This window comes from Anthonomus grandis, chromosome 8, assembly GCF_022605725.1.
Source record: "Anthonomus grandis grandis chromosome 8, icAntGran1.3, whole genome shotgun sequence".
Taxonomy (NCBI): domain Eukaryota; kingdom Metazoa; phylum Arthropoda; class Insecta; order Coleoptera; family Curculionidae; genus Anthonomus; species Anthonomus grandis.
This window is the reverse complement of record NC_065553.1, coordinates 27,842,311-27,870,137: the sequence shown is the minus strand read 5'-3', so window position 1 is coordinate 27,870,137 and position 27,827 is coordinate 27,842,311. Positions and strand designations below refer to the sequence as shown.

Below are 27,827 nucleotides of genomic sequence, written 5' to 3'. Positions count from 1 at the left end.
AAGGAATAGGCAATATTTTATTTATTTATCAAGGAAACCCATTATTACAATAAGAGGTCTAGTTTCATCTACAGTTTTGCCCGTTTTGTAAAAAACCAAAAACAAAAGTTTATTCAACCTAACCAAATCATTAAAAAACAAAAACAGTCATTTTTATGGAATGAATACTAAGTTGATTAAACAATAAACATATTGTGAATATCATTATACCGGGTGTTTCAAAAGTCATGGTCCAAACTGAAAGGGGGGGTAGGGGAGTGGTATTTGGAATCACAATAACCCCCTATGTTGTTATCTGATTTTTGATGGTTTAGAAGTTATAGCTGTTTTTCACTTTTTTCTATAATTTACTTCTGGCTTAAAAAATTATTTTTTTTTAATGTCTGGGAATTTATTTTTTAAATATATTTTTTTAGTATTTTATTTAAAAAATGTCAAGTCTTTTTAATAAAAGTATATCATAAAAAAAATTGTATTATCGCTGCAGAAAATCATGTTTAATTTTTTTGTGGTTTCTTTAAAAACAAATTTTACTGTTTTAATGAGGCACCACCAGGTGGTTGGTTTAAATTCTTGCAGTGCCAGAAAGGCACTGCAAGAATTTAAACCAATGTTTTAAAAATTCTTACAACTTATAGCCTTTCAATAGAAACATTTAATTTAAAGGTCTTTATCTGTTTAATATAAGTTAAGTAAATTTTTGGATAAATGGAACGTAAAAGAAATAAAAGCTAAAATAAAACTTCGAATATTTCATTGGCATTTATTTAAAAAAGATGTTCAAAATGGGCGCCGACGGCTCTCATACACAAACGACATCGTCTTATAAAATTTCTTTTTAAGTTTCTAAATGCTCGAGCATTGTTTCGTAAACTTGTTGCTGCATCTCCCAGTTTTTGACGAAGCTGATTTTCAGTATTGTTTTCCGTTTGGTATACAAGTTCTTTAAAGTATCCCCATAAAAAATAGTCAAGAGGATTAAGGTCACGTGAGCGCGGCGGCCACGATACCACTCCTCCTCTACCTATCCAACAATCTGGGTAAGCACCATTTAGATAGTCTCTGACTATTCGTGTCCGCCACGTACGTCGTGTTGCAGCCACATTCTTCCAGAGGCACCTCTTCCAAAAGGTCATAAAGTTGGTGTTCTAAAAAATCTAGGTAGCTCTCTCCATTTAATCTGACCGGTAACTCGAAAGGGCCAATCAGCCTACCACCGAGAATTCCTGCCCACAAATTTACACCAAATTGGTACTTGAAGCGATCTTGCCTTATTATTCTCAGATTTTCTATAGCCCAATAGTGAAGATTTTGAATATTAATTATACCAAGTCTTTGAAATGAAGACTCATCGGACCACAAAATGCAGACAAAAAAGTCCGGGACTTGCAGACAGCGTCGAAGCATTTCTCTGCAAAATGCTCTCTAGGCGTGTAGTCACGGGGTAAGAGAGCTTGAACACGTTGCACGTGGTATGGATGCTGGTTGTTCCTCCGCAACATGCGATGTATCGTAGCTATAGCTAATCCAGTACCTCTAGAAATTCTACGAATACTTGTAGAAGGGTCCGCCTCTATCAAAGCAAGCACCTCTTCATCATCCAACCGCGGTCTGCCTATTTGTACTATCCCACATTTGTACTATTTGTACTATTTGTACATCATCAGGTATTTCTCCCCTGCAAATATGAGTTATGTACTCGTATGAACACTCTGTGATCGAGAAAGCGTTCACGATCCGGATAACGATCACGATACTTTTTGCAGCAAGGCGAGCGTTTCCACCGGACGACATTTCAGCATATTCCCGTGAGGTATGATCCGGCATCTCGATGCAGATTAATTATTACTTTAATGGTATAATAGGTCAGAAAACAGAAAAAAAAATCGATTAATATGTTAGCTAAAGACAAACAGAAAACAATACAGAAAATACCAACAATAGTCGGTTTGGCTATTTAAAATGGTCCATGTGAGAATACGATTTTTGTTTGTGGCTTTTGATAGCATTCTGAATTCCAATTTGAAGGTCAAGCGCACAATAGTATCAAAATAAATAGTATCAAATTTGTGGTATGCAAGCAAAAAATGTGGTATGATTTTATTTCTTTTACGTTTCATTTTTCTAAAAATTTTCTTAACATACATTGATCAAATAATAAACACCATAAGGTAAATGCTTTTATTGAAAGACTTGAAATAGTAGGAAGTTTTTAAACATTGGTTTAAATTCCTGTAGGTCTTTGTGTACTGTGTAGTGCTTCATTAAATTGTTAAAATTCATTTTGGAAGAATCCAAAAACAAATTAAACAAGATTTTCTGCAGCGAAAAAAAAATTACACTACACTTTTATTAAAAAGACTCGACATTTGTTGGAATAAAAACAAAAAAAAATATATTTAAAAAATAAAGCCCAGACATAGAAAAAAATAATTTTTCAAGCCAGAAGTAAATTATAGAAAAAAAACTGAAAAACAGCTATAACTTCTAAACCATCAAAAATCGGATAACAACATAGAGGGTTATTGTGATTCCAAATAGCCTCCCCTACCCCCCCTTTCAGTTTGGACCATGACTTTTGAAACACCCTGTATATCCATTAGTAAATTTAATTAGCTTCTTAATTTGTGCATCAGTGACTCGGCTTTTCCCACTGTCCTTAAAAACTCTAGTTACAACTATTTATAAAAAAGGCCCCAATTTGAACAACTGGGCATACTCTCAATCAAGTTTCTGATCAAATCCTGGGGTAGTTGTTCCCATTCTTGAACAAGAAGTTCTTGAACTCCCATTCTTGAACAAGTTGGTGGATGGTTTGCATAGGTTGCCGCTCCAATAATCTTTATCCCAATGTATCCCACAGATGTTCAATATGATTCAGATATGATGCTGTTAGCTGGCTATTCCATATCTTGAATATTATGGCCATTTAAAAAAATTGTTGTTATCCTAGCTACACATGGCCTAGCATTATCGTTTTGTAATATGAAATCTGCTCCCATATTATCTTCAAAAGGAATTGTATGTGCTGTTAAAATTCCTACTAAGTAATGTAATGCCTTTAAGAAACCATTTGCAATTATCATTAAGTCGATATGCCCATTTAAACATATACCAGCCCATAACATAAGACTCTCTGCCAAAACAAACAGGTTCTTGCACAGCTTTATGTGTTAAATTTGGTGCCAGATTTGAAAAGTTTAACTTTTAAGGGTGATGTTTCTGTGAAAATTGAGGTGAGTAGGTAGGTTGCAGAGGTTATACCATATGTGGGGCTCTTGTGGCGCTAATGTAAATTTCATTTGCTTTGATCTACTTTCCTAATGTGCTCATTTGCATTGATTTAAGTGGTTATGTTTCCTTAAAAAATATGCTTATTCATTTTAGTTCATTTATACTGTTTTGATGTTTATTTTTATCCTGTACTGCCCCACTTCGAAAAATCCCACTTACTCGATGAAGGAATAGGCAATATTTTATTTATTTATCAAGGAAACCCATTTACAATAAGAGGTCTAGTTCCAAAGTGTACTTACTATTTACAGTTTTGCCATTTTTGTAAAAAACCAAAAACAAAACTTTATTCAACCTAACCAAATCATTAAAAAACAAAAACAGTCGTCATTTTTATGGAATGAATACTAATTTGATTAAACATATTGTGAATATCATTATATATCCATTAGTAAATTTAATTAGCCTCTTAATTTGTGCATCACTGACTCAGAAAACTCAACACTCTGTCCTTAAAATCTCTAGTTAGAACTATTTATAAAAAAGGCCCCAATTTGAATGTTCTTCAAATTCTGAATGAATCTTTTTCAGTTCTTTTTCATCAAAAAAGATACCAAGGTCCTTTACTACTTCAGTGTACCTAAGATTATCATTGTCAATAGTATAGGAGGAAATTACCTGTTTGTTTTGTAGAATCTGTTCAGATCATCTTGCAAGAGAACCATGTCTTGTTCTGAACTGATCACCCTATAAAATTTTTAATCATCGGCAAATAACAAAAAATTACTATTTTCAAAGAGTATTCTTTTATTAACAAAAATGTCAAAAGGTAATAGATCCACAGAGTGGTTTTTAACAATTACCAATAAAGATTTAGCCATTCGGAAATAACAAATAAAAAATACACTTTCAAATATACTGATAAATTTTAAAATACATCACATTATTTAAAAGCTTTGAGCACAGTATAAAAATTACAAAAAAAAAATAACATATCACAAAATTACTACAGACTGACTTATTACAGCTTACCACTTCTGATCAAATCTTTTAGTTTCTTTTTAAAACAAGGGCAGCTTAATGTTTTAAGATTCTCAGGTATTTTGTTACTACTAATATAAACTAGCTGCCTGATATATGCTTGAATTCATCCCATAAAAATGGGGGTATCTTTTTATGGCCCCATGTTTTTTAATAAGTTGCCACTTCACATTAGAATATTGCCTCTCAATAAGTTTAAAGTAGTGTTAAAAAAATATCTTGTGGCTAAGAGTTTTTTTAGTATGGATGAATATATCAATAATAACTTTACTGATGTTACAAACTATGCACATTAGATTTAAGCTTGTGTAAGTGTGCCTTTGATTTCGGCCAATAAGTAATTCATTGACTTGTGTAAGCTTTTGTGTTAGCACCAATAAAATTCTTTGTCTTTGTCATATGAAAATATAGTAAGAATATACCTTATAGAGACTTAAAAAAATATATAAACTACCTAAAATGAAAAAGGAGCCACTTGAAAAAATTTAAATTATTTTTTATGTAATAATTGTTTGCAAAAGTTTTTGTTTTATGCTTTATTTGTGAAAGACTACTGTTAAAATTGTAAATGTCTTAACATACTCTAACCATACTCTACATGTGTATAGCTCCCTTTCATAGCCCCTGTAAGTCATTATTTTTAAACACTCTGTCCTGACATTGCCATGCCTTTTTATTTTAGAGATTGTTTGTCTTATCCACAAAAAATATCACCATCAGCCTGGCCCCCCCTCCTCAGGTTACAATCTCCGAACAACTTTCTCTTTATCTATCTGCCTAGTCAAAAAGTGAGCAGATTAAGTCCTCTATTGTGTACGGAGGCAGAAGGCTTTTTAACCATCTATCCCTTTATATAAGGCTAATAAATTGTGAAAAACGTTTTAGGAAAAATCTAAAGAAACTTTTACTTGCTAAAGCATTTTATTCTCTAGACAGTCCTAGACAGTCTAGACGAGTATTTAAATACAACTTTTTGACAGTGAGGAGATTTGCGTAGTGTGATGTAACTTCTTACTACTTTTTCTTTTACTTTTTTAATTGTGTTGCGTGTTGTAAGAATTGTTAAAATATTTATATTTTTCTAAAAGATTATGTTGTCAACTATCTTTAAGGTTTTATATAATGCTTTGTTAACAACATATTATGTTAGGTAACATGACTTTGACAAGTTTTTGATTAACTCCTGGGGTAGTTGTTCCCTTTCTTGAACAAGGTGTTCTTCAAGTTGGTGGGTGGCTTGCATAGGCTGCCATTCCAATAAGCTTCATCCCAATGTATCCCACAGATGTTCGATATGATTGATATCTAGACTATTAGCCGGCGGCTATTCCATAACTTCAATATTATGGCCATTTAAAAAAAAAATTGTTATCCTAGCTACATGTGACCCAGCATTATCGTTTGTTAATATGAAATCTGCTCCCATATTATCCACAAAAGAAATTTTTAGTTTCTTTTTAAAACAGGGACAGTTTAATGTTTTAAGATTCTCAGGTATTTTGTTATATAAACTAGCTGCCTGATAGATATATGCTTGAATTCATTGCATAAAAACGGGGGTATCTTTTTATGGTCCCATGTTTTATAAAAGGTTGCCACTTCACATTAGAATATTGCCTCTCAATAAGTTTAAAGTAGTGTTAAAAAAATATCTTGTGGCTAAGAGTTTTTTTAGTATCCATGAATATATCAATAATAACTTTACTGATGTTACAAACTATGCACATTAGATTTAAGCTTGTGTAAGTGTGCCTTTGATTTCGGCCAATAAGTAATTCATTGACTTGTGTAAGCTTTTGTGTTAGCACCAATAAAATTCTTTGTCTTTGTCTTTGTCATATAAAAATATAGTAAGAATATACCTTATAGGGACTTAAAAAAATATATAAACTACTCATGCATAGGCTGCCGCTCCAATAAGCTTCATCCCAATGTATCCCACAGATGTTTGATACGATTGAGATCTAGACTATTAGCCGGCTATTCCATAACTTCAATATTATGGCCATTTAAAAAAAAATTTGTTATCCTAGCTACATGTGACCCAGCATTATTGTGTCATGTTGAATATACATTATAGATACTTAAAAAAATATATAAACTACTTAGAACAAAAAGGAGCCACTTGAAAGAATTTTAATTATTTATTTTGTGTAATAGTTGTTTGTAAAAGTTATTGTTTTCTGCTTTATGTGTGAAAGACTACTGTTAAAATTGTAAATGTCTTAAACCTGTCGGATATGTTATTTGGTAATAAAAAAATCAAATTTCAATAAGTCAATAAATAATGATTTTATTTTTTCCATCATTTAATAAGGCAGTATCTTAAAACTATTCTTAGTAGTGAGTATATGCTCCTCTGGCTCTGATAACTTCAGCACAACAACTGGGCATACTCTCGATCAAGTTTCTGATCAAATCCTGGGGTAGTTGTTCCCATTCTTGAACAAGAAGTTCTTTAAGTTGTTGGATGGTTTGCATAGGCTGCCACTCCAATAATCTTCATCCCAATGTATCCCACAGATGTTCGATATGATTGAGATTTGGACTCTTAGCTGGCCATTCCATGACTTCAATATTATGGCCATTTAAAAAAAATTGTTGTTATCCTACCTACATGTTGCCCACCATTATCGTTTTGTAAAATGAAATCTGCTCCCATATTATCCACAAAAAGAATCAAGTGTGATGTTAAAATTCCTTCTAAGTAATGTAATGCCTTTAAGGAACCATTTGCAATTATCATTAAGTTGATATGCCTATTTAAACATATACCAGCCCATAACATAATAGACCCTCTGCCAAAAAGAACAAGTTCTTGCACAGCTTTATGTGTTAAATTTGGTGCCAGATTTGAAAAGTTTAACTTTTAAGGGTGACGTTTCTGTGAAAATTGAGGTGAGTTTCCCATATTTTTTTTTTATCTTTTTTAGGTAAAGTAGGTAGGTGGCAGAGGTTATTCCATATGTGGGGCTCTTGTGGTGCTAATGTAAATTTCATTTGCTTCGATTTACTTTCCTAATGTGCTCGTTTGCATTAATTTAAGTGGCTATGTTTCCTTAAAAAATATGCTTATTCATTTTAGTTCATTCATACTGTTGTGATGTTTATTTTTATCCCGTACTGCCACTTTCCACTTACTCATGAAGGAATAGGCAATATTTTATTTATTTATCAAGGCAACCCATTTACAATAAGAGGTCTAGTTCCAAAGTGTACTTACTATCTAAAGTTTTGCCAGTTTTGTAAAAAACCAAAAACAAAACTTTATTCAACCTAACCAAATCATTAAAAACCAAAACAGTCATCGTTTTTATGGAATGAATACTAAGTTGATTAAACATATTGTGAATATCATTATATATCCATTAGTAAATTTAATTAGCTTCTTAATTTGTGTATCAGTAACTCAGCTTTTCCCACTGTCCTTAAAATCTCTAGTTACACCTATTTATAAAAAAGGCCCCAATTTGAATGACTCACAATCTGATTTTGCAGAATTAAAATTTGGGGTCCCTCAAGGATCAGTGCTTTTTTGATATACATATTTGATATACCTCTGCTTTTTTTGATATACATTAATAATCTCTAGAACCTGTTGGTTAAAAGTTGCAAAAGGTTGTACATATCACTTGTTGTCTCTTTGTTGGAGTATGGATCAATAATTTGGTCTCCTCTTTACATGAATAATTGTATGGCACTGGAGAGAGTTCAAAATAAATTTTTATGATTCTGCTTTTATAAACTTCACATTCCAGTTTTTAATGACCACTTATATGATGAAGCAATGAACTTGCTGAATATGCGAAGTTTACTTATGAGACACACTGAGAATGATTTAATGTTTATTTATAAAGTTTTGAATGGCCTTGTAATTTGTCCCAACTACTTAATAAAATTTCATTTAATATTCCACATAATCTGAGGGTAAATCAAATGTTTTCTTTGCCTCATCATCCTACCAACTATGCTATGCACTTGCCTGTCGAAAGAACCTTGAGGCTAGTAAACTTGACTGGAATTGAAGTTTTGGGAATTTCCCTATTGCATTTTAGGAGTCTTATTAAGAGTTTGTAGGACTTTGTTTTTTGAAATAATTTTGCTCAGTGATTCATTTTGTTCATTTTGTTTTTTCTTAGCTAATTTTGCATTGTAAAACAGTTTAATTATCCTTGGTATTAAAATTAAGTCTGATAATTATTGTTAATTAGTAATTAGTGATTAGGTAGGCTAGCTTTTATTTCTTTTTCAGAAACATTTATATTTTTTGGAATGGGGTTGATCCCGTGTATTGATTAAATAAATAAATAAATAAATCTCAAGTGTAGTGATCCTAGTGCTGATCTTATTCTCTTTGCCAATAACACAACCTTAATAAAAAACGCATAGACGCAATCGAAGGTTTCAGATTGGTTTTATTCTAACTAATTAAATGTAAATGCAGATAAAAACCAACAATTCTATATATCTACTGGCAATTTAGATTAGGCTAATGTTGGCAATGCACAGTCTTGAGAAATGCATTCTACATTCTGCCCTATGATCCAGGTTTTCGAGGATTCTAATGGCCTTTCTCTGAGGCCTCTCCCATAGGAGATTCTTGAATGGATACGCGCAAAGTAAGTAGACAGTGCAACTTTAAGAGACACTTTCTGCATCAAGCTCCGAAGTGCAAAAACGCCAGATGCGATTCCAGGGCATATGTAATCAATATGTGCATCCCATAGAAGTTTGGAATCAATTTTTATCCCAAGAAAGATAACCGGTGCAGTGTACAGTTGTTGGTTTTTATCTGCATTTATATTTAATTGGTTAGAATAAAACCAATCTGAAACCTTCAATTGTGTCTCCTGTAGATTCATGTGTAAATCACCAAGTGCATATGCCTTTTTTTATTAAGATTGTGTCGTCGGCAAAGAGAATAAGATCAGCACTAGGATCACTGTGTTCGAGATCATTAATGTATATCAAAAAAAAGCAGAGGTCCTAGCACTGATCCTTGAGGAACCCCAAATTTTAATTCTGCAAAATCAGATTGTGAGACATTCAAATTAACCACTTGAGATCTACCAGAGAGAGGATTTTATTAATTTTATGCTACAGTTCGAAAAATTATAATATCATTGCAAGAATTTTAAAGAAGACACAATCAAAAGCCTTGCTCAAATTGCAAAATGTGGCTCCAGTGAATTCTCCTTTTTTAAGACCATCATTTATTTCTATAAAAAGATTAATTACCATTTTTGTTGATTTAGCACTTCTAAAACCAAACTGTTTATTACTAAAAAAACCATTTGATTCAAAGAAAAGAGTAATTCTAGATTTTGGGGCTTTTTCAAAGATTTTTGAGAAAAGAGGGACTATTGATATAGGCTTTACTACTGGTTATATAATGATATTCACAATATGTTTAATCAACTTAGTATTCATTGCATAGAAATCACGACTGTTTTTGTTTTTTAATGATTTGATTAGGTCATGCAGCTCAATGATAGATATTTCGGTAAATGTGAATTTATTATCTGGAAAGTGTAAATTCTGTTGTTCTTATTCATTAAGGAATTTATCCATGTTACGAAGCTTGAAAAAATACTAAACTTAGCTGAAAAATCACATATTTACATGTGATTAAATAAATGATGTTATATTTTATTTATTATTGGAACCCATTTATAATAAAATAATTACAACAATATATTTTATTTAACAAAAAAATATATTAAACTTATCAAAGAATAAAAGTATGCAACAGACACAAATACACAGACTTTTGTCAGCAAAAGGCTATACGATGTTAGAAAAGTTATTTTATTGCATAAATATCACTGTAAATCTTGTCAAAGTTATGGGGAGTTTTACTATTTAAACATTTTAAATGAAAGTGCTTTTAACTATTGAGAATGTGATTATATGCCTTTATACTTTCATATACTGTAGATCTCTGTACTAGATATGAGTGGTGTATGGGCAGAGATACATTTTCTTTGAAAATTTTTATTTATTGCTAATATTGTTTGTCCAATAAACAAAAAATAAAGGGTTAAAAATTTTCCTTGGTATAAGGGTCAAAAAGAATCTCGACATAACTCTGACTGTAAGGAGATTTAGATCAATAGAGAGGCATAAAGCTTAATGCAAAATGTAAATCCAAAAATTAATATAGTCTAAAAAAAGGTTTAATATTATATTGGATAAATCACCCACTTGCATTAAAAGTACCATTCAGCATTTAAGGATGAGAATTGCAAATTAGTTTTATAGCACTAAAATATGTCAGAAAAATATTCTGTAAGACTATACTAAAATGATAACTGAAATTGAAGTAAAAACTTGGGTACAAACCGCTTATCATGGTTTGACCTGTTGCCACATCAGCAAGTTTTGTGAAAGTTTAGTGTTACTGTTGGGCGATTAATATGCTGTTTCCAAATTTTCACCTTTTGTATGTAATTGTTTTTATGTTCAATAAATACATTTTTATTTATATATATAATAGCTTTTAGTTCATAAAAAGTCCTTCATAGATTGTATTGTAAATACCAAACTGGTATTACTATCTCATATAGGTAAAGGTAATTTTTTTGATATTGCATACTATTTTTTTTTTCAAAATTAAAATTACTGTAACAATAATTTTATAATCATGGTATAATACTTCATACTTTACAAGTATGAACTATATATTTTTTTTAGAGGAAAGGTTGTTTGGGAAACTGCTACCCCAAGGCAGGCATTAATAAGTAATTTATAAGCATAAATAAGTGACAATTTAAATCAAAATTTATCATAAAAACAATTAAAAAACCATGTCATGGAACCATGTTAATAACACAAAGAAATTATAATCAAAATATTTAAAATGTATGCCTCATATCCTGTAAAGTCTTAGAATGATGTTGAGATATTACAGGAATCCAGTTCTGCCAATATGAATTTGTTGTGATTTTGCCAATAAAATATTTAAAAATCTCATACTCCGTAAAACTAGTAAAGTACAGATAAAATTGATTTATTTATGGGAAAATATCAAGACTAACAGGGTTTAAGTGGCAATAATCTTAAAAAACTAGTATTAGTATAGAGTATCATTTTTTATTTAGATACCTTTTCATTTTACCTAAACTTAAATAATTTAACTAAATCAATGTTTAAATAATTTGACATGCATCTTTTTAAAGCACCTATTACACTGGGCATCAAAATTAAGGCACCACTATATTTTGGAAAAAAAAATGTATAATATTGATCAAATATTTTTGTGTCTAAGTTAAGTATATTCTTATTTTATATAAGTATTATACATAATATAAGTATTAACAATAGAAAAAATTTTCATATAAAGAGTCCATATAATGAGTCCTTATAAAGTATTAGGAGGATTAGGAAGTTCTTGGAAACGGTGGTAGGTCATGTCCCAAACATTCTCAATTGGATTAAGATCAGGACTATTTGCTGGCCAATCCATAGTTTCAATTCCAACATCACTAAAATAATTTTGAACAATCTCAGCAAGATGCGGCCAAATGGTATCACATGTTCTTGCAGGATCTTCTTTATGTATCTATCAATTGTTAAACTGCCATTATTAATAGCCACCAAGTCAGTACGAGCACTTAAAGAGATTCCTCCGCCAAACTGACCCTCCACCAAATAATCTGGTGTTCTGAAAGTTACATTGGGTATATCTTTCATTTGGTCTTCGATAAACTCTTTTACGTCCATCTGAGTTGTAGAGACAAATTCTGGTTTCATCTGACCAAAGAACTCTTTCCCAGTCTTCATTAGCCCAATCGATGTGTTCGCTAGCAAAAGTTAACCGTGCTCTACGATGCTCTGGGGTCAAAATTGGTCCTCGCGCTGGGATTCTTGATCTCAGATTAGATTCAGCTAGGCGTCGACGAACAGTATCAGTTGAAATTCTGAGTCCATCTACTTCCTGTAGCTGTGTTTGCAGGAATCTTCCTGTCACAAATCTTTGTCTTAAAGCAGAGAGTCTTATGAAACGGTCTTGAATTTATTAGGGTGTAGTTATGCGATGTCTGCCTTGACCAGGTCGTCTTAAGTGCTGACCTGACTCCATAACGGTCCAATTATACGCGAAACGGATGTATGCGATACACCAAATCTCTTTCCAATTCTTCGAAAGTTCATCCCTTTTTCAGTTTCCAATTTCTTGATTGACGTTTCATAATAAACACTATATACTTCACTGAACTTCACAAATGTAAATTTTCAGTACAAATGATAAATTTTACCAATAAAACTAAAAAAGCAAAAAAGGTAAATAACATTCAAATTTTATCTGGAATTCCAACAAATTAAAAATAAAAGACAAACATACTTTGAGTAAAATGCACACCTGTATAACTTTAGAATGTCTGTAATAAGGCAGTTTAAAATAAAAATAAATATTTTAATTTTTTTTGGAAATTTCCAAAGATAATTCGAAATAATTCGGTGTTGGGTTGGGCTGAGATGAGATGAGATGAGACGGGTTGGGATGGGATGGGATGGGTTGGGTTGGGTTGGGTTGGGTTGGGTTGGGTTGGGTTGGGTTGGGTTTACATGGGGAAGAATACGAACACAAGAATACGAACACATGGGGAAGCCCCCCATGTGCTCGTAATGTGCTCGACATTTACGAGCCCTCTCTATATTTTTTCATATGAATAGAATCTCAAAATGTTAGAAAATATGGAGGCTACGAACCTTTGCATAAGGGAATGAATTTTTTGCTTGTGTAGAAATGTGTGTAAAAGTAAAACCCATTCACTATTATAGTGTAAAAACACTGCTGTCATTTTGGCAGATAGATTTAGATGTCTTTCATGTTTTCTCTTATATAAGATATGCTTTTTAGATGTGCTTGTTGCTTATTATATATACAGGGTGTCCCGTAAATAGTGGTCCAAATGAAAACTTCTAATAGATTGGACTATTTCCAATCAGAATAATCCAACATAGCTCTAACGAAAGTGTTACGGTTTTCCAGATATTTTGATTTTTGCGAAATTTTAAGAAATACCTACCTGTAATCAATTTTTTTATGATGTGTCACTAAATGAAAAAAAAATCACAATTTCTTCGGTTGGATATTATTTGCCGATAGATGCCTTTATGATGCGTAGATGCCTGCCGCAAAGATGGATTTTTGAATCTCCATAATTTACATACAGTGGCGACCAGCAAATTAAAAACGATACAATTTTTAATATTTTATGCTAAAATCATACGGTATATTTTCTATTTGCACATAAATGTTTTTATCACTTCATGTTAAGCTTGCACATGCATAAATATTTGGATTTGAAACAGGTTTGGAATCTGATATTTTAACAATTTAGAAATACCTTGGACAGCTAAATAAAAACGATTCATCTTTTGTTTTTTTTTTATCAATTTTTGTCGAATATGAATGTGTAGCATTTATTTATCATTTAGTTGGTGTCTCAATTAAGTAATACAAGGTCAATATAAAACAAACGTTATGGGTAAAAAAAGAGTTGTGACCCTGAAAAAAGACAAGTAATTTTAAATTTGATTCAAGAAGGGCATTCATACAGTAAAGTTGCAGCAATGCTAAAATGTTCCAAATTTATGGTTCATAATGCTATTAAACATTATAAAACTCACGGCACGGTTAGAAATGTACCTAGGAAGAAAAGGCCTAGAATAACAACCGCAAGAGAGGATAAAATTATGGTACGTTTAGCAAAAAAGTCGCCCCATTTAACAGCAGTAGATATCCGACGTGAAATGTATGCACAAAACGATCCGAAGCCATCAAGTAAGAACAATTCGCCGCCGACTTAATGAGTTTCAACTATTTGGAAGAGTTTCCTGAAAGAAGCCACTTGTCTCAAAGAAGAATCGTAAACTCCGATTGCAGTTCGCACGCGATCATTTGAGTTGGACCCTTACCCAATGGAAAAATATACTTTGGTCGGATGAAACAAAACTTAATCGCATCGGATCGGATGGTCGTACTTATGTACGAAGACCACCTGGTGAGGAATTAAATCCATTCACAAAATTAACTGTTAAACACGGAGGTGGTTCAATCATGATGTGGGGCTGCATGTCATGGTATGGAGTTGGACCAATTTATAAAATAGATGGAATTATGGATCAGGAGAAATACAAATCTATATTAGAAAATGTGATGCTTCCATATGCAGAAGAAAAATTACCTATTACCTGGAAATTTCAACAGGATAATGACCCCAAGCATACAGCACGTTCAGTAAAAAGCTGGTTTGAACAAAACGTCGTTGATGTAATTGAATGGCCCTCGTGTAGTCCAGACCTCAACCCGATAGAGAATCTGTGGAATGATCTTAAAAGAATAATTCAGCCAAAGCAATTTAAAAACATGGACGAACTAGTGAAAGGTGTTCAAGAAGCTTGGTATTCCATCCCAATTACTCGCTGTCAAACTTTAATAGAATCTATGCAAAGAAGATGTCTAGCAATAAAAGAAGCTAAAGGATATCCTACCAAATACTGATTTTTTTTGGTGTAAAATTAAAATATTGAATTCGTTTTTAATTTGTTGTCCATTAATTTTGTAAACATTTTTTTTCCCTAGATTTTTGAATAGATTACTATTGATTTATGGTAGAATGTGTTTAATATGTCTAACCCTTATAAATAAATATCATTCGTAAAACTGCATAAAAGTGTTTTCCAAAAAAATTAAATTTTGTGTCGTTTTTAATTAGCTGGCCGCCACTGTAGCTGGCAATTGGAAAATCCACATATTAATAGAGAAGATAAATTGCAATACCAATTTAAAATCAATTTGTGGATAGGGATTATTAATGGTGAAATTATAGGACCGTTTGAGTTGTCGCAAAATCTCAATGCTGAATATTATCTCCATTTTTTGCAAAATATTCTCCCCATCCTTTTGGAAAATGTTCCTTTAGACATTTGCAGAAATATGTGGCTGCAACACGACGGATGTCCTGCGCACTACGGTGTGCAAGTGACAAATTTTTTAAATGAATCCTACCCTAACCGATGGATCGGACGTCTAGGACCTATACTGTGGTCCCCACGGTCACCTGACCTAAATCCTCTTGATTTTTTTTTACTGGGGATGCCTCAAAGAAATTGTATACAGGAAACCCATACAAAACATTGAAAATCTGCGCGAGCGCATCCAAACTGCTGCTCAAGAGATAGAGCTGGCCACGCTCAACGGATTAAGCGATCCTTTATAAGAAGGTGTAGGGCGTGTATAGCATCAGGTGGTGGTCATTTTGAACACCTTTTGTAAAATTGCAAAATACAAATAAACCGAATTTGCATCGAAAAAAAAACGATTTTTTTTTTCACAAAAATAGTTCTTTCGGCATTAAAACAACCATTTTTTTTTGAGGTTAACCAAAAATTCAGAAAGTTTTTGTCTTTAATACGGCATGGAATAAATAAGTTTTTACGCTAATGGGCACCAAGATTCTGTTATTATTTTATTGCGTCATAAGACTTCAAACTTTTTGAAAAGAAAAAAAATCCGATATTGCAATTTCAACATTTTTTTCTGTGAAAAATATTTGCATAACTGAAAAATTTTAATACGCATCATAAAGCGCATCTATCGGTAAATAATATCCAACCGAAGAAATTGTGATTTTTTTTTATTTAGTGACACACCATAAAAAAACTGATTACAGGTAGGTATTTCTTAAAATTTCGCAAAAATCAAAATATCTCGAAAACCGTAACACTTTCGTTAGAGCTATGTTGGATTATTCTTATTGGAAAGAGTCCAATCTATTAGGAGTTTTTATTTGGACCACTATTTACGGGACACCCTGTATACACAATTTGGCAACTGCGAGATCATATGTCAAAAGTTTGACAATGTAATTATCAATAGCAACGAGTTTCGATCATCAAATAGAGTAGAGTAGACCTCATTTTTGACATAATTTAATATTATTTTTTAGCGTCCTATGTGAATGATCCGCAATTTTTTTTCTCTTAATCTATTCTTTTCAAAGTACTCTTTATGCTCGAATTTTAAAATATTGCAAAATCGGAGATACTTAGAGTCGACAAGACCCAAAATTATGTTGTATTCCCCACTAAAAATCATGCAGTATAAGAAATTAGGTTATAAACAACTTTATTTGCCCCCACTGAGAAGTATTGGCAATATCTCATAACAAAACCCGGAATTTCACCTCTTTACTCAAAGTGTCAACTGCTACTGATAAATGTTAATTTTTTGACAAAAATTACTCCTAAATCCAATGCTAGCATAACTAAATGGTTCTTAAGTTCATTAAAGTAATATAATGTTACACCACTTAAATAATTTGCTTAAATATTTTCATAGAAATAACTCACTACTTGATAAGAAATTAAATTTGATTTGTTCTATCCAAACCCGTGTAGTTATCCATTACACAGCCAACTTACTTGCTTACTAATTAGGGAATAAAACAGTGTTATAATCTAATAACCTATCCTTTGACTTGTATAGGGGCTAAAAAACAGTAAATTATGATTTTGAAAATCTCAATTCCATCTAAAATAATGACCAGATATTCTTTCTGATAAAATTAGGAATTTGACTTATTTTAAAATATAATACTGGTTGAACTAGTACTTTTATTGTCATAATACAATACAATATAAAAGTTTTAATTACAGGAAACCAGTCCTTATTAGTCTTCTACAAATTAATATGTTAATGTTTATACAAGCTTGTGGTAAAAAAATAGGTTTTATGTGTAATAAAATTAATCTTTATTGGGTAAGCAATTTTAATTTGAGTTTAACATTCAAGAACAATGAATCGCCTGTATCTAAAATACTGTAAAGAAAAAAAATTGTATAGATACAAGTAGTATGCAATAAGCAATGTTATTGCCTGATGCATACCTTCTTAGAATTTTTACCCAGCCCAATAAAAAATTTAATCAAGTCACAAAATGTTTGCTTGATATAATATGCTTCTCCTGCCATGATAAGTGCATGTTTATTTTATATATCTTATCTTGACTGTATTTAATGACCTGATAAAAATAGCTACCAGAACGATAAATAAATGTTTGATATTCCTATATGTAGACTTAATTAATTAGAGAGAGCTATAATATGATTTTATTGCGTAAAACTTAATAAATTGCCACAAAATAATTCTCAATTTCTATGGGTATTCATACAATCATCCCTATAATATCATTCTGAACAACCTTCTCAAATAACGTGCCTATTGTAAATATGTATATAAAAAATCTCATATTACTAGTAGATCACCATTCACATTCATTGATAGGTTTGTCAGAACGTAGGTCAAGTTATTCGTAAAGCGCCAATAACGGATTATATAAGGGTTCTGTTACCGTTACTCGGTAAATTCCGATCCGAATGGGTGCGTGGGTACCGTTAGAAGCAGGTACTGGGTGAAACAGAAAAACAGATGTCCAAAATAAACCCTTAGAACCAATTATGTATGGGACAGATGTGGTAGATTTTTTTTTGGGTATGGGATAATAGGGTTTTTATGAAAAATGAAGGATAATAATAGTTCCCATTTATCCAATGATTTCTTTTCAAAAGAATAAATAATGTTTATTTTTCAGGTACTTGAATCAACGGACGAAATCATCCTAAATGCCTTAGAACTGAACATAGAAAGTGTCCAAGTAAAAGGTGATAAGATTTTCATACCCAAGGAAATTCAGGTCATTCAGTCAGATGAAACTGTTCATTTTAAGTTTGACACCCACATTGCTCCCGGTGTTTATACTTTAGATGTCGTATTTAATGGTAAGTTAAGGGTTAATACACGAATATCCAAAACTAAAACGGGAAAATGAAGGCAGGATAAACAAGAAATTACCCACAACATGTGCCTTCACAAAAAGGGGACGACTAAGATTGACATACATGCATAATTGAAATACGATTAGTATTTCCATGATCTGAATCTAAAGGAGTATAACGATTTTTTAAAAATATGAATAAATTATTTTTTTAAAAATTAAGTAGTTTTAGAGAGTTACTATAGACGTATGTTGTACGTACTCCACGACATAATGTACGTACACAGTACATACCCCAAAAGACGTATTACGTACTATGGAGGTATATTTATAGGACGTCCACTTTCTGCAGGATTCTACGTCATATGTACGTACTTTTATGACATTTTTCGTCATGTATTGGACATTATATGACGTACCTAGGATGTTTACATGACTCCTTTTTTTGTGTGGTAAAATGTATTTGGGAGGAAAAATAACTCATTTATAAAAACTGCAAATCTATTGATTATAAAAAAATATAGAAAAATATAAAACGAAATATGTAACGGGTGGTTCAGAAAGTTGTTCATTTTTTGACGCTTCGTATAAAATTTGGTAGGGAGGCTAGAATCGTGCGCGCGTGCTCAATCGGTAGCTTGGTTCAGGGAAACTTAGTCACCATGCAGCGCTATACGGGAGAGCAACGCTCGTTTTGTGTACGAGAGTATTTCCGTAACAACAATTCGGCCACCATTGTGCGCCGTAGATATCGGGCACATTTTGATTTGCATGACATTAACCAGTGCCCAAGCCCACAGCTGATCGTAAAATGGGTACGTAAGTTTAACGACACCGGTTCGACGTTAAATAAACGAAATTTGGGTCGGCCAAGGACATGATAATATATCAAAATTGTCAAAATCGGTCGCAAAAGCAACCCAGTGTTTTTGTTGCCCCCACTAACTGTCAAATAAGTAATTGGCAACATGAGGGAGTTGACAGTGTTTAAGACAAACGACAGATGCGAGAACTTGCTTGTCTTCTCGCAAGCGCGCAGCGGCATTAAATGTCTCCAGATCGTCGGTGCTGCGAATTCTTCACAAAGATTTAAACATGCATCCTTACAAAATTCAATTAGTGCAGGAATTAAAGGAAAATTTCCCTCCTGCAAGTCTTTTGTTCGCCAACGAAATAATTAATCGACTTCAGCGATTCAACAACATTTTTTTCTCCGATGAGGCTCATTTTCACCTAAATGGCCATGTGAACACCCAAAATTGTCGCTTCTGGTGTGCAACAAACCGGCAGCAAAAACATCAAAGCCCGCTGCATAGCCCAAAGGTCACGGTTTAGACTGCAATGTCCGGATCAGGAATAATCGGTCCCTATTTTTTCAAAGACGCTCGAGGCAACGCAATTACCGTAAATTCGCAGCGTTACATAGACATGCTTCAAACATTTTTCGCTCCCACCCTTCGGGAGTTTGAGGGATACAATCGAAACACTTGGTTTCAGCAGGACGGTGCCACCTGCCACACCTCCAACCTGTCTTTGCCTGTCGTTCAGGCGCTTTTTCCCAATAAATTAATCTCCCGAAAAGGGGACATTCATTGGCCCGCCCGAAGCCCGGACCTCACTCCCTGCGATTTTTTTTTGTGGGGATACCTTAAGAGTAAGGTGTACAGCAACCGACCAGCCACCCTGAATGATCTAAAGGCCAATATCCAGCAAGAAATTAAAGCGATAACTCCAGAAACTTGCCAACGCGTTGTTGAAAATTTTAGGGCTCGGCTTGAGGAGTGCCAGGAAAGAAATGGGGCACATTTGGACAACGTAATTTTTAAACAACGTAAGTTTTCTGTAAATTTTAAGAATAAATTTGTTACAATTGATCAGCGGGTTTTTTTAAATTTAATTTTATAAAATTAACAACTTTCTGGACCACCCAGTATATGTCTAAAAAACGACACAAAAAATGAACGTTTAAGAAAATACAAAGAAAAAAACACTTGTTCTTCGCAACTATTGTGAAACACAGTCTTCAATTTTCTTTGTGCTTCCAATTCCTGTTTGTAGTACTGTACCTTAAAATTATATTTTAAAATAAGCAAATTATCAAATAAGTAATTCATTACTACTAAAATAAATAAATATGCTCTTACTTACCATGAATTGGGCTAGATCGTAGTAGATCCTTCCTATTACTTAGTGAACAGTAGTAAAACTAAATTTAAATGAAGTAACGCAATGTTATTATAAGCCAAATTTTGATAAATCCTAAATTCACAGGTGTGTAAACTTTTATCACAAAGCAGAGACAACCAAAGAGACGTGCAACTAAATACAAATTTTTATCCTATTGTTGTTGCTCTCTTTAATTTGTATATACAGTATTTCGTTGTCTCCCTCTTCCGTTATGAAAGGCGAGCTAAGGTGGCGTCAAAATACTAATCTTTCGCACTGCTAAATGTATTTAATTATCAGAGCACTTAAGAGAAAACATTCTTCCATTTCCGTCTAAATGAATGCAAAAATACGGGCTAGCTTGTGTCCAATTCTCTAGTATTTCTAAAATTATAATTAAGTACGGCAACAGTGCAATCCCTGCTCAACATAAACACGTGAATTTCAATATGGCTGAATAGGTGTTGTTGCTGATTAATTTTGTTTTGTTTTACATCATTAGTTGACATTTTGAACGAGTGCTTAAATTTTACGTATTTTATTACCCACGGGATTTAGATGAATTTGATAACAGTTGTTAGTATAGGTATTCCATGGTAGTTCAAAAGGAAAAATTAAGAGATTTTCAAAAAAAACCATTTAAAAAAAATTAAAAAACTAACATAAATAGTCAAATGAATTTAATTTTAATAATAAAACTTAATATAATCGCAAGAATAACATTTGTTCAAACTATCTGTGCTGACTATTTGCTGCTATTTTTAATTTAGCTATAATCTTCCTGTTTTATTCTTTTAATTAATTTTTATTGATTAAAAAAATACTCTCCATCATAAATAATAAAACATGTGTATATGTATTTTATACATACACATACAAATTTAACAGTATATTTATTATTATCGAATAGAACAGACTTATCTATTCTTTACTAATTAGTAGAAAAACAGTTTTACCACTTTACCAAATCAATTTAATTTATTCTGGATACCTGTTTCACTAACGATATTAGCATCTTCAGCAAAACATTAAACTTTTTTTATTTTAAGTGTTACACCAAAGGATATTATAATACCGTGATAATTAAAATCTTTCTAAATTTTAATTGCATTTATGTATATGCATGTTACTGTTACCGTCTTAAATTATAAATTGTGAAAATATTTAATAAAATGCATGTACATATTATAGTTATACCATATACTCAAAATACACTACAAAACGTTTCAGAATTATATTTAGTTTATTTAGTTCCCCAATTGAAATGTTATTAAATTGGTTTAATTAAAGTCTGCCATCGTTCTGAGCAATTAAAAACATATCAATAACTTTTTATTTGCTTTAATTAAAATCAGCCGTTCTGTCTCAGAAAATAATTATGATGTTCTGACTTCTGAGACATAACGGCTGATTTTAATTAAAATAAATCAATTAATGCTTAACAGCCGAGGTTTAAATTATGGCGGCAAACGCTATCTGCGCCATCTACGTTCACCTTTCACGAAGAGAGACAAAGATGAAAAATAATCGGATATTTTATTATAGCGCACGGTTGCGCGTCTCTTTGGTTGTCTCTGCACAAAGGGACAACCCACGCCAATATTGCCAAGCCGACTGAAAGCAGGGCGTTCGATCTTGCATCTGTCATTTATCTTAAACACTGTCAACAGTGTCAACTCCCTCATGTTCCCAATTACTTATTTGACAGTTAGTGGGGGGGGGGGGAGGGGCAACAAAAACACTGGGTTGCTTTTGCGACCGTTTTTGACAATTTTGATATATTATTATGACAAATATTCCATTATCTATACTTTTCAGATGTTATCTATATCTAATTGCTTTTCGACCAGATCAACATGTAAATTAACTAGATTTATAGGGTGTGTTAGTTCTTTGGAAAGAGGGAATCTCGATTTGACAGTTATTGTCTAATTTATACCGAATTCGTTGACTTTTTTTTTATCAATGTAAAGAAACATGCAAATAATTTTTTTTCTGTTCACCCTACTGAAATTAAAAGTATTAAAAATGAAACTTAGAATGTATATTTGAAAAAAAATTTGGGAATCTAAATTCTTAAATTCTGAAAATAGTGGGCTTCACTTAATCTTTCCCAGTTGAACTCCAATAACACTTTTTGTAATAAAAGCAATAACTTTTTTAGCTCAATTGATAAATTTCAGACCTTTTATGGCTGAAATACAGTCTATGCAGAAGTATCATTAATTTTTATTCTGTGTATCATAATAGCATTACCAAATTTGGTTTTGTCCAAATAGAATTCTGATGGCATCTTTCGCTAACTAATGATAATTACCTAAGGTTAAAGTACTCTAGGTATGGCCTCATGCTAGGATTTCATACATAAGAAGATGAACATATTAATATAGACAATTCTACCCATATTTACATTTGTATGGATTTGTTCCTTAAATCGATAATGTGGGGCTTAAAAGAGAGTTCTTTATCCAAAACAATTCCCGAAAATTTAATCTCTAATGCTTCGTTTCATGGGTGTTAAAAAAAATTCAATGTTTCAATTTTTAAGTTCAGAAATAATAAATTAGAGTGTAACCAAGTTTTGGCTTAAATACTTGAAAATGGAAAATATCGATGGTCCAGTTCCATAAAGCACCAAGTCCAAAATGCATGTTTTTTATTTATTGGCTCTTAAACATAATGAGCACATTTAATTGAAAGAAAGAAAGAAAATGTGCTATATTACGTAAGACAACAAAATCTTGTGTACAAGCATCCTAAAAACTAAAAAATTTTAAATTCACTTTAAATTTCAAATTTCAAACAAACATAACATCTAAAACACTTTACCATAAAATTTACACACATTACCAAAATTAATCATAACAAAACAGATTGAGAAAAAAAAAGCATCTTTTTGATAAATTTCATTAAAAAATAAGTTAAGCTGTCAATAAAACAGAATTTAGAAGAAGTAAATTAAATTATTTAACAGGAAACGAAACTAAAACACTAAAATGATGTCAGAGCACAGGTTAAAAGGTATCATTAAAAAAAAATTGTTCCATAAAAAGTTTTCTATGGGTATATTTTAAATTGTAGGTGATGAGATTTATTGAAGACACTCTGAGCAATAGGAGTCAGATACAATAAATAATATATTTTTTTTTTAATTATGGTATTATAAGCAATTTTAATGACTTGTTGCTTTATGACACTGATAATGTATTCACTTCTATGATTTAATTTCAGTTATTATAATGTAAATAATAATATAGGATTGGTTTTGTTTTAAAAAAAAATTATTAGAAAAGAGATTTAACATAACTTTCTTATTACAAAACAGGTTTAACAGTAACCATTATTATTCACAATATCTAATTTATTCAGAATTACTATCTGCTGGGTCATTATTACAAACTTTTGAAGTAGCTGGAAAATTTTTGTAAAAGCTCCAGTACTGACTTGGTATAGCATTAGAATGACATAGGCTTATAAGGTCGTTTTTTTTGGCCTGTGGTATTTTTATTGGATTGGAGTAAAGCTTCTTTAGATTAATATTCTTATTACTAGAATTACATTTACCCCTAGTCTTATAACGAACATCAATTTTCTTGTAGTCATCTTCTGTGTATGAGGTTTTATAAAAAACGCTAAAAGGGTTATCGCACTAATTTCCTGCCACTGGACTTTCTCGCCAATAACGTTTTGATAAAAATTTTTACCAATTTCTGATTGCAAATGTTTTACATCCAAAAGAAGTCAGTGTAGTTCATTTCAATGCATTTATAAGCATTGCCCTTTTTTTTGCAAGTCGTATTATGGGAATTAATCGGTCGGGGGTGTAAATGGCCCCACTTCGAAGACAACGTTTTTTTTCCCTCTCAATTAAGGCATGCATTGCATCACCTTCATTTAGGGTATGGCCGACCACTAGAAATTTGTATGTGATTTCCTCAATACTTTGAATTGAATTTACACAGTGTAACAGGAGACTAACAACAAATTTATTTTTATTCTGACCGGCGCAATTGTCAGAGTAAATTGTAATATTTGTACCCTTTGCATGATGTTTTAAGAAAATATAAAGGCAGCTTCCAATTTCATTGGCGCCACGTTTACCAAGGCCTTCATGCCACGTAAAACAGAAACCTTGATTACCAACTACATCATAAATGGTGAAATTGTATGTAGCAAGTCGTCTTTTATAGAAAAAGGCACTAATATCTCCACAGGGAACAGACAAAACAGCCTGTAGATCAAAACAGGCTACCTGTTTAGTGTTATCTAACTTTGCTTTATTTATTCGTTATTATTAAAAATTGTTGTCAATGTGACAGACCTGACTGAAAAATTATGAGTACATAACCTCAAGAAGAAAACGCAAAAAAGCCAATTTCATAGAGAAACAACTCGAAATATTGCTATGTGTTACTAAGGCGTGTATACGGCGTATATATAGGCGGCAATACCTTTGTGTCATAAGGCAACATTTAAAATTGTTGCCGTATTGAATTGCAGAAATACTAAATTGGTTGTTGTAAGTAAAAAAAGAAACATGTCGATTAGAATAGGCAAAAAATTAACATATTGAGTTGTTGCCGTATGAAATTAAAAAAACCACTTAATGAGAACTTATTTCCGTAATAATCCGAAAATGCCAAAATTCGGACTTGTTGCTGTATGGAACTGGGTCATCGATATATAATACTTGAATTGGTTGAATTATGTGATATACACTGCTCAACAATCGAAGTGGATATTATAAAAATCTGCAATTTTAGTTTGCCAATGATTTACAATAAAACAAAATTAAATGTAATAAATAAATCTCTATTAAGTTCACTCACAATAGCCCCAAAAAAAATGAAATAAACAGATATCTCCTAAAAAATTTAAATTTTTAACACACAACAGGAAAAATTAAAATAAAATTACACCCTGTAAAGCGTGCCCCAAAGTCCTGTCATGAAAATTAATACCTCGTAGGTCCACCCCTGGCTCATCTTAGTGCTGTCACCCTGTTTGGCATAGTTCTTATTAAGTTGTTAATGTAGTGTTGATGAATGTTTTGCCATATTTCCGGTAATTGATTGGCTAGTTGTTCTAAGGTTAGAGGTGGCTGTTTGAGCTGGCTTAATCTTCAAGACATTTCGGCCCATACATGTTCAATGCAATTCATATCGAGTGAATGTGGTGGCCAGTCCATTCTGGTAATGCCATGAAATTCAATGCGATCATTGACAATTCTCGCACGGTGCAAACGCGCCTTCATCATCGATTAAAACGAATTCTTCTCCTATTGCACCAAAAAATGGTACAATTATGTTCTCTATAATAATGTCTCTATATCGTATAGCGTTCATTGTTTCATTTCTTAACACCACTAAATCGATGCGGCCATCGAAACATATGCCTCCCCAAACGCAAACTGATCAAATTTTCATGGTATCGCTGTCTCCTTTCCCTCCACACCAAAATTCGACCATCACACATAATATATGTAGCCGAAATCTGGACTCATCCGTAAATATACAAGACCTCCAGTTTTGAAAATTTCAATTACTGTGTTCTATTGCCCACCGAATTCTGCATGCACGATGTTCCCCCGTCAACCGTGGTTGTGTGGCACGTTGTCTGGCTCTTAAATTGGACGCATGTAATCTTTTTCTAACAGTCTGATTAGAAATTACCCTCCCAGTAGCATGCCTTAAGTAGCTGTTAATTCTCGAAGCCGTAAATGTTCGGTTTCTTCTTGCGGTTACTGTTATATAGCGGTCTTGAGCAAGAGTTGTAGCACGTTCTCGGCCTCCACCATGCCTGTAAGCTGCAGACTTAGTCTCTACGTATCGATAAGAATGTATGAAAAAAAGGAAAAAACGACAAAAAATATTTGCTATCAACAGGATTTACTCATAGCATAAAACGCAACTTGATGAATTTTATTTTTTTGGGCAAATTTCGGTAATTTATAAAATATCCAGTTCGATTGTTGAGCAGTTTATAAGCAACAGTACTGACCGTTGGATTAGAAGTTAAAGTACGAAGAAATGTAAAATGAAATATAAACATTTAAATTTTGTATGACTTATAGAAAACTGTTTAATTTTCCTTTGTAATTTAATATATAATTTTTTCTATTATTTTAAATTCTGTAACGCCTTGGCTCTGATACCAGTAATATTCACTGTTTTAGAGTCAATTACAAATATATAAAAAAGAACTTAAACTTATTCATTATAGGAGAAATAAACAACAAAATGAGAGGCCTCTATAGAAGCAAGTATATTAACGAAAAAGGTGAAGAGTGTTACGCAGCAGTAACACAATTCGAATCGACAGATGCCCGAAGGTAAATTGAATTTTTATATATTTCATAAAGTGATGTCCATGCTCTAGGAGAGCTTAATAAAAGAGTTTTATTACTCCAGAGCATTCCTATAATATTTAAATTAAACAAGCGGTTTCGTGACTGTACTGTCATCATATCTTCAGGACAAAGATGCGATTAGTATACAGTGTATCCAAGATAAGGATGTCTATCATGGGGATCTTGAAAAATAAAAAAGATACGAAAATGGTTAAATTAGAGAAAAGTTGCGCATTTTCAAGCCTAAAAATATGCCGTTTCGAAAGTTTTAAAAGTTTTCCGAGTATTGCTGGAGATATGCCTAAAAAACCGAAATTTGCAGATTTCGTTTTTATTTTTTTCTAACGCTATTTAAAAAGATATGGAAAAACAAAATACACTTTTTCATGGGCACTTTTTAGGCTTTACTAAACAGCGTTGAGAGATTTTCCGTACGACGTTTTCGTTTGAAGAAACCATCATCAACTTAATTTTTTTATATGGCGCGTAAAAAAAGTATACCCTGTATTAAATAGCATATTTTATTACGAATACAACGATGTATGACACAATATTCTAACGATTCTGTAATTTTTAGATTGGAAACGATGGGTTTTTATTAAATTTCTCTTATTTCAAAATATTAAATTAAAATCAGGTTTTTGACGATTTAAAAACTTTATTCATATACGCAGGTACATACGTCATACGTTAGTTAATTAAACAAATTAGGTAAGAACTACCTACTAGAAACCCAAAGAAACTAATTTAGATTATAGATAATGTCCAAACAAATTACCATTATTCTCCAAACACAAATAACGCAATCTAACTGTCGAATTTAAAATACTTCTTAACATATCAGGTGTAATGCTCTTGAACTCTTCAAAAAATATTGTCCTAAGCTGATCCTTAAATTAAAAAAGACAGTTCTAAACATAATTTTTGCAATACTCCAAGATAAAAAATCGAGCGGAATTATGTCCGGCGAAAAAGGAGGCCACGGAACTATTGAATGTGTACCTATCCATTTTCCTCGAAATGTGTTCGATAAATACTCGCGCACGATTAGGACATTGGGAGCACCATTCTGCTGAAATCAACAGTTTCTAACCTTTGAACGCGGTAAGTTATCCAAGGACAGAACAGTTGTTCAAAATCGCGTTCCAATAAGTTGTGATAATGCTCTGGAAAACGAAATTGGTGTAAAAGAAGAGGCTTGTTAAATCTGTTCCAAAAATCACAACGCACATATTAAAACCAAAACGGTGCTGATG

At 32.2% G+C, this 27,827-nt stretch overlaps 1 protein-coding gene across 1 annotated transcript in view; it reads left to right on the top strand.

Moving 5' to 3' along the window:
- LOC126739399 (puromycin-sensitive aminopeptidase) overlaps window positions 1-27,827 on the top strand; it is a 112,997-nt gene that overhangs the window by 1,548 nt on the left and 83,622 nt on the right. Inside the window, exons 2-3 of the mRNA XM_050445066.1 lie at window positions 17,874-18,060; window positions 26,445-26,553. Coding sequence (XP_050301023.1) covers window positions 17,874-18,060; window positions 26,445-26,553 — 296 coding nt within the window. The remainder of the gene's footprint in view (window positions 1-17,873; window positions 18,061-26,444; window positions 26,554-27,827) is intronic.